General features: G+C 41.2%; 1 protein-coding gene across 1 annotated transcript in view; it reads left to right on the top strand.

Moving 5' to 3' along the window:
* The first annotated feature begins 669 nt into the window (after positions 1-669).
* LOC134753608 (putative fatty acyl-CoA reductase CG5065) overlaps positions 670-15157 on the top strand; it is a 416745-nt gene continuing 402257 nt past the window's right edge. The window contains exons 1-12 of the mRNA XM_063689544.1: positions 670-784; positions 2198-2288; positions 3394-3466; positions 3850-3940; positions 4870-5015; positions 5686-5795; positions 5900-5983; positions 7299-7407; positions 8623-8800; positions 9630-9700; positions 11965-12072; positions 13074-13223. Of these exons, the coding sequence (XP_063545614.1) occupies positions 725-784; positions 2198-2288; positions 3394-3466; positions 3850-3940; positions 4870-5015; positions 5686-5795; positions 5900-5983; positions 7299-7407; positions 8623-8800; positions 9630-9700; positions 11965-12072; positions 13074-13223 (1271 nt within the window). The 5' untranslated portion in view covers positions 670-724. The remainder of the gene's footprint in view (positions 785-2197; positions 2289-3393; positions 3467-3849; positions 3941-4869; positions 5016-5685; positions 5796-5899; positions 5984-7298; positions 7408-8622; positions 8801-9629; positions 9701-11964; positions 12073-13073; positions 13224-15157) is intronic.

The raw sequence follows: 15157 nt of genomic DNA, 5'->3' as shown, positions 1-15157 counted from the left end.
TAAATGGTAATTTAAAAACGGAAATGCATTTGTAACATGATATAACGGTAACAAACATCCGAATAAAACATATTTCGTTCAAATATAAACTTCATGCATGAGGCTAATTCACTAGCTTTCCTGGGTGTCATGCTTTAACTTGTATCACCGAATTAGGCGTGTCACCAAAATAATGCGAGTTCGAATCTCATATTTCATATTTAATGTAGTTTTTTATAAGATATTAAATTTTTAGTAAAATTATTTATAAGGAAAATACGTATATTTTCAATAGGTACTTACTAATATACTGTTTCTGTTTCTGTTTCAGGTTTCATGGGCAAAGTGTTGATAGAGAAGCTGCTTTACTCATGTACGGACCTGGACCGCATATACTTACTCATGCGGTCCAAAAAGGGCGTCAAGTCGGAGGACCGGTTAGCGGACCTCTACTCCACTAATGTAAGTATTTGTGTTGTTTGTCTGTCTGTCTGTCTGTCCGACTCTACTACTAAAAAAAAGTCGAGAGAAGCTGTTATACTCATGTACGGACCTGGACAGCATATACTTACTCATGCGGTCCAAAAAGGGCGTCAAGTCGGAGGACCGGTTAGCGGACCTCTACTCCACTAATGTAAGTATTTGTGTTGTCTGTCTGTCTGTCCGTCGGACTCTGCTACTATACAAAATGTCGAGAAAGAAGCTGCTATACTCATGTACGGACCTGGACCGCATATACTTACTCATGCGGTCCAAAAAGGGCGTCAAGTCGGAGGACCGGTTAGCGGACCTCTACTCCACTAATGTAAGTATTTGTGTTGTCTGTCTGTCTGTCCGTCGAACTCTGCTACTATACAAAATGTCGAGAGAGAAGCTGCTATACTATTGCACGGACCTGGACTGCATTAAAAAAAGTCATTTATTGTCTCAATAAAAAAAACAGTAATAGGTACAAAAAGCTTAACTTACAGCAGTATTATACAAGTACATATACAAGTACTTGCTTACTTACTAATTACTTAGTATTTACTTACTAATGCGGTCCAAAAAAGGCGTCAGAGGGTCGGTTGGCTACTCTTTACTCCACAAATGTAAGTTTTGTGCGACGGATTTTACCTACAATGGCACGGCACTTGCGCCAGCTAGCGGACTCCCTTATAGCGGATCCGCATATACATGCAGAAATACATACATACATACATATAGAAATTGTGTTCATCAATACACCTTATAAAACAAAGTCCCCCGCCGCGTCTCTGTTTGTATATTCGCGATAAACTTGCATGAAAATCCGTTCAGATTTGTTAAATTTTTTTTTTATACTACGTCGTTGGCAAACAAGCATACGGCCCGCCTGATGTTTGTTCAAATCTGAACGGATTTTCATGCGGCTTTCACCTATCTTCTTCTTCTCGTGTCGATGGTTTCGTATTTCATATTAAGCGGGACCAGAAGGTAGCGACGCTTAAAGGATGACTCACGTTAGACCGGGCCGTGACCGGGCCGGAGCTTCCGGCGCTTCGTTTTCTATGGAAAGCATCACGTGATCACCTGTCATGTCATAGAAAAGTAAGCGCCGGAAGCTCCGGCCCGGTCACGGCCTGGTCTAACATGAGTTATCCTTAACGCCCTGTCTGTTGCGTCCCGTGAATCTTACTCGGAACATGTGTGCGGGTACGCTGGGCAGGACAGCATGTGGCTCATCCAGGAGCTAGAGCTAGAGCTAGAGGGGGAGCTAGGGGGGGAGCTAGAGGGGGGGGGGGGGAGCTAGAGGATATGGCGTCCGGGGCAGTCACCAAATTTGCGCCACCTGACTGACAAGTTTTCCTGCTGCTGCCTTTTGCCCATTTTGGCGCCCCCCCTTGGATGGGGAACTTGCCCCCTCTGCCCCCCCCCCCCCCTAGTTACGCCACTGGTTTCATCGTTTGGGGAGCCGTGCCACATACACATAAACATTCACCTATCAATAGTGATTCTTGAGTAAGGTTGTGTATAATTTGTTAACCCGTGCGAAGCCAGGGCGGGTTGCTAGTATAAAATGGGGCATTTTCTATGCAAAGGGACCTTATTGTCGATGGCGCTTACGCCGCACAGCGTCGCGAGGCATTGTATTTATATCGGAGCATCGTTTATAATGGCGTATGCGCCATCGACAATAAGGTCCCTTTTTATAGAAAATACCACAAATACGTAGTATACTCATTTGTTTTGTTTACAGTATCTCTACGACCGTTTGAAGAGAGAAAGACCGGGCGTGTTCGAATCTAAAGTTCACGTGATAGCCGGAGACATACTGGAAAACGGATTAGGTTAGACCCAAAATATAGTATATTTAATACTCTTTATTTACATACAAGATATATACAGTGGTACTACGTAAACGAAATTAATAACTAGCTTAAATCTAAAATAGGCCCTTGAGGCATTGTACCAAGGATGCTGGCGGTGTTTCCTCGCTGTATCGTAATGCTGATACGTTGAATAGTATATTTATATTTGCTGCCCCGCGAAGTACAATTTTTACTCATTGCAAGGAAAGTATCTGATGACGACCTAATTCCAATTTAAAATTATATTTAAATAATATAAATATAACTTTTTCACATCACCAATTTGGAAAATGACTTTTTCTTCCCTGCTAGGAGGGAATTAAGTGGCACATTTTTTCCCTGCTAGAAGGGATCATAGTAACACTGTTCTAGGACACACTTTTTATATTTTCTTCCATGGGTACTATTTTTTTTAGCTTAAATAATATTTTTGAACTTCATAATTTCCTCATAGGTGATTTGAAGAGCAGTATGTCTCACATGGTAGCAAAATTATATCCATCTTGGGCGTAACACGCTTGAATTCCTCACTACGCTCGGGATTATATTTTAAAAATCCCTCGCTACTCTCGGGATTCTATTATAGAATCCTTCGCTTTGTCGAAGTTGCTTCGCTCGCTTCGTTGTTAGTATTTAATTTACGCCCTCGCCGTAAATATGTCATTTTGCTCCCTTGTGACACAATCTACTGTCCTAAACTGGTGAGGTGAAATAGTTCTAAAGCCCTGCAGGTACGGTCCAATGTGCAAGTTGCAAAACATTCTCAAAATTTCCTAAATTTGTGGAAACTTTCATGATAAAATTCCCATGAAACCTCCTGTCCTTTACCTTTTGAACGACAATTACCGATATATTCGCACCTTAGGTTCAACGCCAAAGACCGATTAATCGGTCATAGACCACAGTGCAACATAGACCTACATTTCAGTTTCATCAATTTCACCTACATGCATATGCATAAAGTTCAATTACAGTTTTGACACTTCGGTGACGTGGCGTCCGAGTGACAGCTTTTGTGTTTGAAAAGGTTAAAAAATTAGTGACTAAACAATTTTTTTAACAACACTGACGTTTTGTTCTTCAGGACTTTCCGAGGAAGACCGCACTCTCCTTGTCAACCGAGTCAACATCATATTCCACGTCGCGGCCAGTGTTAGGTAAGATTATAAGATTTCAATCAAAACACTTTCGATTACCGGTAATTTTCTCTTCCACTTGTGGTCTGTCGTAAAATGTTTTTCAACACACTTGCTCGTAACTTAAGAATTAAAATTCATTTAAGAGTCCTCGGCAAGCTCGGCCGAATTGCACCTTTTCATACAAACGTAGTTCTGCTCCCGAGCTTGCCGGGGGCCCTTAATAATTATATGAGTTCTGTTTTTTTCTTCTCAAGTGTGTTGAAAAACGTCGTATGAAACACGTGTGCATTGGTCATTACACACATCGGCTTTATTAAAGCGGGTTGTTTAGTGTTTGGGTAGGTTATCTATTGTATTAATGTCTATAAATGTATGCATGACCTATTTGTATTTTTTTACAGATTCGACGACCCTCTGACATTTGCTTGCAAATTGAACTTGCGAGGGACGAAAGAAATCGTTGATTTGGCGAGAGAAATTACCGATCTAAAGGTTAGTTTTAAAAGCCGGCAATGCGCAAGTGGCACCTCCGTCTGGAGTTACAAACATCCGTGGGCTACGATAAACGCTTACCATCAGGCGGGCTTGGTGGAGGTTCAAATGTCATGGGACTGACCTTAAAATTATACAAATTTACATTTCTTTTACGTGTAAAAAATCTTTGAAAAGTTTAGGGTCATCCATTAATTACGTCACACGAATTTCTAGGTTCTTTACCCCTCCCCCCCTGCTTGTCACACTTGATCACATTTGGCAAACCATGGTGTGACGTCACATTTTTTCAACGAAATCGGCAAATCTAATTACGTACGTATTACTAGTATTTTGTCAAAATAGTTTTAGGAATATTAGTAATTATATAACCCAAAGCTGATTAGGAAAGAAAATTAAACGAATAAAAATGATTATTGTTCCAAAAACTTGTTATTTAACTGTACAGCGAATAAAATAATTTATAGTGTTTTATAAAATAGTAGAAATAAAATAAAATGGAACTAAAAAAATTATATACTAAATTGTTGCCATGTTTAAGCATTTTACGTCAAAAATGTGACAGTTACGTAGGAAGTGGCGCCCTCAATAATTTTCTACAATTTCTTGTCGGACCATAAAGTTAAAGTGACGTCACAAAGTTTGTGACTCCCCCCTCCCCCTTGTCACATTTTCTTGACCCCCTTCCATCCCCTAAACGTGTGATGTACCTAATTCATGTAATTAATGGATGACTCCTTTAAGGTTTTATATACGGTATCATGATTATTCCTCAGTCTCTTATCCACTTAACTGAATTATTGTATAAAATTCAACATTGTATTAACATTCTTACTACAGAAAAAATTACTGTATAGATTTGTAAGTAGTATTTTTATGAAGTTACCAGCAAAGACTATTTTGTAAAGTATATTTTTAATAATTTCCAGGCTCTAGTCCACGTCTCTACATCGTACTCTAACACCAACAGAGACCCCATTGAGGAGGTGATGTACCCCCCTCACGCTGACTGGCGGGATACTCTCAAAGTGTGCGAGAATATCGACGAACATACATTGAGGATCGTTACGCCTAAGTAAGTATGACAGAGACCATATTCTCCTGAATGTGGTACTTGGGTCTCTATTGTTTGACGTAATTATTGAAAGTCATAATGTAATGATTGTCATATTATCATTAGTCATAATTTGGTTTTTCTCAGAAACGCGTAACTTTTCAGGATTGCCATAAAACAAATCTAACCTAACCTATCTATAGGATAACCCGAGGAAAATCCTGAAAAGTTAACGGTTTCAGAATTATGACTAATGATAATATGACAATCATTACATTATGACTTTCAATAATTATGGTCAAACAAAGGGACCCCGTGGTACTTGCATGTTGACTGAAACTTTCAACGTGAGTACCATATTTACTAATACACATCTTTTTATATTGTACAATAAAGAGTTAATATTTACTACTAAAGTGGGTATAAACGTAATATTTTCAATATTTGACGTTTTCAGTGACTTTTCCATACTCTGTCGCTTCCCAAGTCGGTGCAGTGATATCTTGGTCTGACTCTGACTATGCTATGTGTCGTTTTCAAGCAAAAGGTACCACATTGTCGCTTGCCATAAGGATGCTCTGATAGGTTTTTCGTATAAAGATACAAGCAAATTTTCGTCCTTATGGTAAGCGACAATGTGGTACCTTTTGATTGAAAACGTCACCTATATCTCTATATTTTCATTCTCTAGGTACCTCGGCGTGCTGCCAAACACCTACGTCTTTTCGAAGCAATTGGCCGAGCATGTTGTGTACGAGCAAAAGGGGCAGCTCCCCGCCGTCATCATCAGGCCTTCCATTGGTAATTCACTGTTAGATTACCCACCTCTTTCGTATACACTTTATAGGAAAGAGACGAAAGATCCCGTCCCGGTGGCTTTAATGTTATTTTCTCTATATTTCCAGTAATTTCAAGTGTCTCCGAGCCGATGCCGGGATGGATTGAAAACTTCAACGGACCAGTTGGGATCCTTGTCGCCTGTGGAAAAGGTACCACATCAGCGTAATAGATACCATTCTTAGTAGACATGTCAAAACAAATCAGCATTTGTGACGTTTTCAACCAACATTGTCGGTTGTCAAGAGGTTGATTTCAAATGGAAATAGCGCCTTTTTGACAACCGACAATAAGTACCCTTTTGGTTGAGAATGATACATTTGGACGCTACATATGCTCCAGGTTGGAAGTGTAAAATGTCATAACGCCGGCGGCCTGCTGAACGGATTACCGGGAACTGGCTACCGCAGACTCACCTCTCGACAACCTCACAGTCGCTCTGAAGTGTTGCTCTATTGTCGCACTGTGCGTGCGGCCGTTGTGGGGCCCACTAAATGAGTAGGCGAGTCACCACCTGTCTTACACAATTTTGAGACTGATTGTCACGGCAGGTGTCCGCTAGTCTCCCGGGTCTCCCCCCATAGCCCATTATCCAGTCCATCCAACATTCAAATCAATAACCCATGACCTAAGTTTCCATCGCAGCACAAAAGTGCTGCACTGCAATAGTCTTTGCACCTGGCGGGGACCATCTCTGGATGTATCACATTGTGGTTTCGGGGATGGTATCCGCCACGTGTATCCCTTACTTTTAGATTAAATTGTCTTAAAGGGCCTCTGCGCTGTTGGCTTCGGCCCCACGCACGCCTCCCAAAGGTCCGGGACCCCATGGTCCCGAGATATGGAAAAGACATACAAATAATAATAATAATAAATTCTTTATTTGGCAGGCAAGAAACCCAATTTTTACAATCTAATATAAAAGGTGTACAAATAAGCAAAAAATACAGTACAAAATACTAAAACTTACAACCTAAAACAATGAAATAAAACATTTACAAACTTATGCACTAAAGATGGCCGTTCTCGGACCGGTGCAGTTTTCGCCAATGTTTGTTAAATTCGTCACTGTAGTCTTTAGCTACCAGTGACAGAATTTCATTGTTAGAGGCTAGCAGTAGTAGCAGTCTCGCCCGGAAGGCAGCCGACCTGGCTCTCAGAATGGCGAAGAAGTCAGGGACTCTCCCTCTCCTCTATAGCCCCCACTCTAGCCCAATGCGAATTGGGGACTTCACATACACCTTTGAAATTCTACGCGGATGTATGCAGGTTTCCTCACGATGTTTTCCTTCACCGAAAAGCTAGTGGTATTCCGTTCATAAGTTCCGAAAAACTCATTGGTTAGGATTTGAACCCACGATCTCCGGATTGAAAGTCGAACTACCACCACTCGGCCACCACCGCTTGTGCCAATCCTATCAACAAAATATACCAGCTAGCCTCTAGAGCATTTCCAGTTGTTTTCAGGGATCATGCGGAGTCTATACTCGGATCCATCCCTCATAGCTGACTACATACCTGTCGATGTCTCTATCAAGAATATCATCACTGCTGCTTGGGCTAGAGGAACTAAACCGTAAGTCTGATAAGCAGATAACTAATACTATTAACTAGTACCTCTCTGAGCTGTACACCTAACTCCGCCATTTTGAAAAATTTCTAAGAGCGATTAGACAAATACATTGCATCACTACGTTGCAATTCCCTTGACCCTGTCAATGTAAATTTATTTGTGTGTCGTTGGCGTACGTGTCGCCATTAATTTTTAGATTAAGCCAGGTCCCCACAGAAAACCAGCTCCACGGTTTGCCGCGGCATTATGCTGAGGGACCCTTATTGGCGTCCAAATGTTTTGTCTGCATGCCTTTCTATTTTATGTACTATGTTGTGGCGTCAAATAAATGTATTTTCTTTATTTCTTTCAATAAATCAAAAATCTACTGAACGGATTTTCGGGTGCTTCTGCTTGCGATTTTGTACTGCGGTTTGATTCTTCATTACTATCACCACATTATTGGCCGTTTAAAGCAAAAAGGATCATTGTGACAAGAATACCAGAAGCACGGGAGTGCTACAAGATAACCGAAAATGACTTCATTTATACGCAGTTCGTCAATAATGTAAGAATGGTAATGAAGCGATTAGTGCGACTGAATAATCCCGTTGGAACTACCCTTCCATGCGATTTTCACGTATCAATAGAGTGATTCTAATTTCTATTCTCATTTCATTTCATTTCATTTATTTAATGCAAAAACCTTGGTTATAAAAGGTGTTACATAGAGATTTGGTACATGATCACCCTGCAAGGGCGTGTAGCAATGTCTTGAAAACTAGTTAAAGCTAAAAAGTTAATTTATACAAAACAAGATATGTTTAAATTGGTACTTTCAGTGGAAATATAATAATAATCAATTCGTGGTAAATATATAACATTGAATTGGTGAATTATCGTCAAGAAAAGGAGGAAGATTCTTGAGGAAGGTTTTGGTGTAAGAGTATAATGTGTTAAGGTTATTAAAACATGCTCACAAAAATTGTGAAAATTATTTGCGTAGTACTTTTATCTGTTGTGTGCCTTTGAAAAGAACTAAAAGGCTTATTTTTAAGGGGCCCACTGACTCAGTCCGCCGGACGACATCGACCTGTCAATTAGAACAAAAATTTGACAGTTCCGAACAACTGACAGGCAGATATCGTCCGGCGGACTGATAGTCAGTGGGCCCCTTTAGGGAGCATAACGGTTAGTCTGCTTGTGTGACCTAGATATTTACTTGGTTTTGTCTTACAGCCTGGAGCCCACAGACGACATCGAGATCTACAACTCCTGCGCAGGAAAACTGAACAACATAACAATGGGGGAGCTAGTTGAGACCGGCAAGAGAATGGGGGCGGAGGTCCCCCTTAACGACAGTTTGTGGATGGTGGGGGGGTCCATTACCACCTCTAAAACTATACATTACATCAAGGTTAGAATATGAATATGATATATGGCGGTCTAATTCAATATATAATATGAAATAATTTTAAATCAACATACTTATTCAATATACCTAAATAGACTATATATAAATAAAACAGAATTAAACAACAGCTATAAAATGAAATAAAACTATGAAAACGGATTATATCGCGTATATTGAATTTATAATACACCCAGTCACCCGTTGACCACGAACGCTGTAAAGAGTTCGAAACGTCGGGATGTATTATAAATTCAATATACGCGATATAATCCGTTTTCATAGTTTTATTTCATGAGTAACTATCGCGGTAACCGAAGATAACAGTTATAAAACTTAAAAACGAAATCTAAAAATAAATAAAGCCACTCTTAAAATAAACAACTAAAAACTATTCCCGTGCGGCATGGTGCCGTAGATGCTGGCAGCATTTTCGCGATGTATCGCAATGCTTATTCAACATTACATGAGGGATGAATGTATAGATATATAACATTAAGCAATGACGATTTAGCTGAACATGCCACGAGGAATCGACAATATAATATGGGCCTGCTATAAGGATTTTACAGATCAACTGGCGGTGTAGTTGATAATGAATTTCTACCGTTTTTAATCGAACGAAACGGAAGAAATACAACTCGTTTCCAATTTAAATTGGTTTAAATGACAGCCCGCAGAACTATTTCCTAACATAATAGGTACACCCTGTTTCATATGTTAATAAAATTTTATGTGAAATGTAATGTAAGGTATGAATAAATAAAGATTAATTAAGATATCAGCAATAAAGTTTTTTTTATATTTTTGTTTGATCGTTTGTTTTCTTTTTCAGGTTTTATTTTTGCACCTTATACCGGCTATTTTCATCGATATCGTTCTGTGGATACTCGGAAAGAAACCTATGTAAGTATAAGAAAAAAAAAACTTGTAACGCAACCAAAACAGCAGAACATTTTTTTATAAACAAATAAAGCTTTTACTGGGATTTGAACCCAGGACCTCCAGCTCGTAGGCACTGATCACAGTGTTTATGTTTCGTCTTGCTAAGGGAGCCTGAGATCTGCTTAGCAATGCACTCACGAGAACTTTCCAGTTGCGAAACTTTGCACATGAGAATTTCTCGGTAACTTCTGAGAATGTTCTCGAGAACGAGAACCTAATCATAAACACCCACTCGTTGAAATAAGTCAACGCGTCAATTTGACACGAGTGACACGACACGATCAAAGACTCCAAAGACACGCATCAAGAAATAGTTCGGTAACTTAGTTTAAAAAGTCAGGGCTAGTGTAAAGTGTGAAGTCCGAAAGTCGAAATGTTCTCTGAAATACAGTGAGAATTTAAGCAACTTATTGGTAACTTATCACATCAACAAAATAGCTAACTGTCTTCTTCTTTTTCTTTCCCTTGTCCCATCTACTTGGGATCGGGTCTCCTTGATCGGGTGCGCCAGACATTGCTGTTCTGGGTTGTCGTTTCTTGAAGTGCTGCGGTTTCCAAATCCTTCGTGACACTTGACCACCACGTTGCTTTTGGTCGTCCCCTATCTCGGGGGTTCTCGCACAAGTCTCGCACAACAAAATAGCAAACTGTAATAGACAATAATATATGCATAATAACATTTAGTTTTAAGTTATGCCTATTTAAACTTTATTTAAACATTATCTGCTTGGCGTAATTCCAACAATCTAAGTATTCTAAGTCACCATTCACGAAAGAAATTGCCATTTGATCATCCACCCTAAGCGCTAAAGCTACACACTTAGTCCACGTACGCAACGCGTGACAAGTATGTTGACGTGACAAGTAATGTGTGTACATTATTTTCACGATGTTTTCCTTTACCGAAATTCGACTGGTAAATCAAACGATACTAACTTAATTAATTCGTAGTAGGACATCATCATTGGCCACATGGCCGCAAAAAGCTTTGGAAACTTAGCAAACGACAACTCCAAATAATAACGTGGGTGTTTACTGGCCATTACGGGGTCAAGGGAATCCTGGCCAAGATGGGACACGCTGACAACACCGATTGTCGTATGTGTGGCGAAGAGGAAGAGACAGTAGAACACTTTATGTGTGTATGCCACGCCCTCGTCAGACAAAGAACGAAGGACTTTGGAACAGGCTATTTGGAACCAAAGGAATTCATAACGCTACCCATGAGCTCCATCATCCGGCACATGGAGATGGTGGGAAAAGCTCTTGAGTAGCGGACGGATCTTTCCTAGGGGTAACTGCACAAAAGATCCCTATGGGTCGAAGTGTATCCGCAAGGGCCCCCGAAAACCATAAGATAAGATGATTGGCCACATCATCTGTTGTAGATGCTTGTTGCGGCGCTTGTGGGTTTATGGGGTCCCGCATCGCTGTTGATGGCTATAAAGTCCTATCGCAGCGCGGCATTGCTGCCACATCGATCGCACACAAAACGCGAGTCCGCAGGAGGTGGTAGAGCACGACGAAGACTTTTCTGCTTAAGGTTCTCCAGCCAGTCATCGTCGTGCTTTGATCGTTGTACTTTAATGTCGTGACGCCATTCCGGTTTCATTTCGGCACGTTTCTCCCAACCGTCGGTCCGAATGCCAAAAGTCTCCATGTCCCGCTTGGGAGTTTCGAGAAACTCATTGGTCAGTCGGACTTGCAACCTGCGCCTTTTGGTTTGGAAGTAGTTTGGTTTGGTTTGTATTACGCATTATCGCTAGGCTACCATGGCTTTTTTACCAGACTGCCGAAGGTAGTTTATGTTATTCGAGCGTATGAATTAATCTCTGTATGTCTTATTCTTCAAAACGCCTGAATACACCGTATTTGATGGATTGCAATGTATTTTACATTTGTGGAAGTGTCTTATGTTATATTATCTCTAAGTATAATTACAATTTCTAGCAAAGCTTAACCGCAGTCAGGTTGTTTATTTTCCTTACGACTGTTTTTAGGGTTTCGTACCCAAAGAGTAAAAACGGCACTCCGCTGTCCGTCTGTCTGTCACCAGGCTGTATCTCACGAACCGTGATAGCTAGACAGTTGAAATTTTCACAGATGATGTATTTCTGTTGCCGCTACAACAACAAATACTAAAAAGTACGGAACCCTCGGTGCGCGAGTCCGACTCCCACTTGGCCGGTTTTTTTATTAATTTACAACTTGCCGTTTCTTCACAGGCTAATAAAAGTGCAAAGGAGAATTTATATTGCGAATCTGGCACTCCGCTACTACGTGACCAAGCAATGGACTTTCGCCAACCAGAACTTTGTGAAGCTTAGATCCAGGTAAATTACATAGGATGCCCTTGAATCAGGGAGGGAATTTAATAGTAGATTGTGTCACAAGGGAGCATTATGACATATTTACAGCGAGGGCGTACGTTTAATCTTGAACGAAGAGAAGAATTCTATAATGGAATCCCGAGAGTAGCGAGGGGTTCTAATTCACATAAATTATTATGTCTCAAAATATTATTTGAGCTAAAAAGCCGCGAATGCTGAAGACGCAGATTCAAGAGGCCTTGGTCTGTTTTTCTTTCGTTTTTAAAATATGTTTTGTTATATGCCGCGACTTTTGTGGCCTAGGTGTTATGACATCACCCACCAATGCTGAAGACCCAGGTTCAATTCCTTGGTCACATTTTCTTTGATATCTAGGGGCACGACAGTGCCCCCGCCAAGTCGAGCAAAACAAAGGATGGTACGGCCGTGCCACTGCCACGTGGCAGTGGCACGGCCGTACCATCCTTTTCTCGAAGCCATTCTATGCCAGTAATTTTGTGTTGGCTAAAGCTAGAACCCTGAATTTTCAGTGACATATAGGGCATGATATGGCTTATGGCTCAAGAACATTCAATTTGAACTTGTAGTTTAAGAATTATTGCACGTCAAAGTTCCTTACTTTTGTCACTGACACACTCACTCACCGATCATCATAATTTTAAGGTACTTCTAGCCAACCCACAAGCTTCAAATTTTAAACATAAGTAGTTTTTAGCATAAACGGCCATAAAAAACCCAAAAATATCAGTCACGTTTTATAGATTCAGGAACTACATAAGTAAGTTATGGATAAGATATATAATATTGTGCATAAGTAAGTTATGGATAAGATATATAATATTGATGCGGTTTTAACACCCCCTGGCACTGAATAAAATAACCGACTTAGTATCACATTACATCTCAAAACTTTTCATAGAAAAATTGCGTTGCGAGACATGCATCTTTTTACATGTAATGTTTTTGATGGGATATTTTAGTTTAAAATATGTTTAATTTTTCAGGATAAAAAAAGAAGACAAGGAAGAGTTCTACTACGACGTTGAAAACGTGGATAAATACGATTACTTCATGCAGTGCATCATTGGCGGCCGCAAATACTTGCTGAAGGAAAAAGACGAGGACTTACCCAAGGCCAGGGCGCACTATCAAAGGTAACCACCGAATTTAATCTGTCGTGAGCATACATCGGTGTTTTCGGTACAGGAATGATTTGAGTAGAGATAAACAGATAGTTTAGTCTGAGAAAACATCATATTATAAAGGGGTCCACTGACTATCAGTCCGCCGGACGATATCGGCCTGTCAGTTGTTCGGAACTGTCAAATTTTTGTTCTAACTGACAGGCCGATATCGTCCGGCGGACTGATAGTCAGTGGGCCCCTGGTTAAGATTAGTTTTGTAATTCTTCTAACACTATTTTATAAGTTAATGTAATATGTAACTAACAACTATGGATTTATGCCCGAAATAAAATTCTTTCTTTATTATTTATTATTCTCTTTATTTATTATTTTTCTTATGTTAGGTTTTTTATAATATGCATATAAAAGTAAAATATAAAAACACTTACAATAAACACGTTATAAAAAACCTAACCTAGGGTGCCGCCAGCAGCGGGGCAGGGCCCAAGCTGCCGGTGGTCAGGGCCGCAGAGAGAGGAACCGGCGGACTATCCGCGCCGTGTCCAAGATCACCGCCTTCTGCATCTGACCCTTGATCCAACCACCTAGCGAGAGTCTCTCAAGGTGTTGGTCGAGACTCTTCGCTATGAGACCGTTCGCTGAAACGACTATCGGGACAATGATCGTCGAATCAACATCCCACATGGCGGTTATCTCGTGAGCCAAGTCTAGGTACTTACTGGACTTGTCCTTCTCGGCTTTCACGAGATTCTCATCATGGGGGATGGTGATCTCGACGAGCACGGCCCGGCGCTGCGATCGATCTATTATCACAATGTCAGGCTTATTGGCTACAATAGTCCTGTCAGTGATGATAGATCGATCCCAATAGAGCGTGGCACGACCATTCTCGAGAACTGGCACAGGTAAATACTTGTAGTACGGTATTTCGCGGTCCACAAGGCCGTATAGAAGAGCAAGCTGCTGGTGAATAATCCTGGCTACGAGATTATGTCTGTGCAAGTACTCGCCGTTAGCAAGATGAGAACAACCGGAAATGATATGCCTGAGTGACTCTCCGGGACGGCGGCATGCCCGACAAATGTCGACCGTACCGTCCTTCAGGATATATTTCCGATAGTTGTTCGTCATCATAACTTCGTCCGCAATTGCACAGGCAAAACCCTCGGTTTCTCCGAAGAGGTCCCCGAATCGTAACCAGTTCACCGACGCGAGCAGGTCTACATCGGGTCCCATGAGGGCCTTGTAGAACCGCCCGTGTAGCACCTTACTCTCCCATATCGCCCTGCGGCCCGCAGCACTTTGTACCACAGGTTTGTGCCAGTTCTCGTTTGCCAAGGAGAGCGGCGTGAAGTTCCTGTCCACTGCCACCACATCACGATGCACACCACACTCGTTGTTAAGGAAATAATTCCTGAGATTGCACACCTCGCGGTTGTGGAGATCTTTGGCGTTAAGGAAGCCTCGACCTCCACACTTCCGTGAGATGTACAATCTCATAACTGACGAGCGTGGGTGTAGCATACGGTGTGTGGTGAGCATTAGACGGACCCTCCGATCCAGGGCGTCCAGCTCGGTCTGAGTCCACCTTAGTATGCCAAAGGAGTATATGGGTAAGGGCATTACCCAGGCGTTGAAGGCGCGCACTTTGTTGCCTCCTGACAAAAGACTGTTAAGGACTTTTGTGAGCCGACTGAAAAAGCGCTCCTTCACCGACCGTCTAATACCCTCGCCCTCAATACCTAACGACTGTGACATACCAAGGTATTTATAGGTTTCTGATTCAGAGATAGATCTGAAAGACATTGTCTCAGAATGTTGTAAATTTGTTGAATTTACAACCTCCCCCAGCTGTACATGCATAACCGCACACTTATCGACACCAAACTCCATTCTGATGGCGGTACTGAAAACTTCTGTGGTTTTCAATAGCACCATCAAGT

Source organism: Cydia strobilella, chromosome 27 (genome assembly GCF_947568885.1).
Source record: "Cydia strobilella chromosome 27, ilCydStro3.1, whole genome shotgun sequence".
NCBI lineage: Eukaryota > Metazoa > Arthropoda > Insecta > Lepidoptera > Tortricidae > Cydia > Cydia strobilella.
This window is presented reverse-complemented; position numbering and strand designations above follow the sequence as displayed.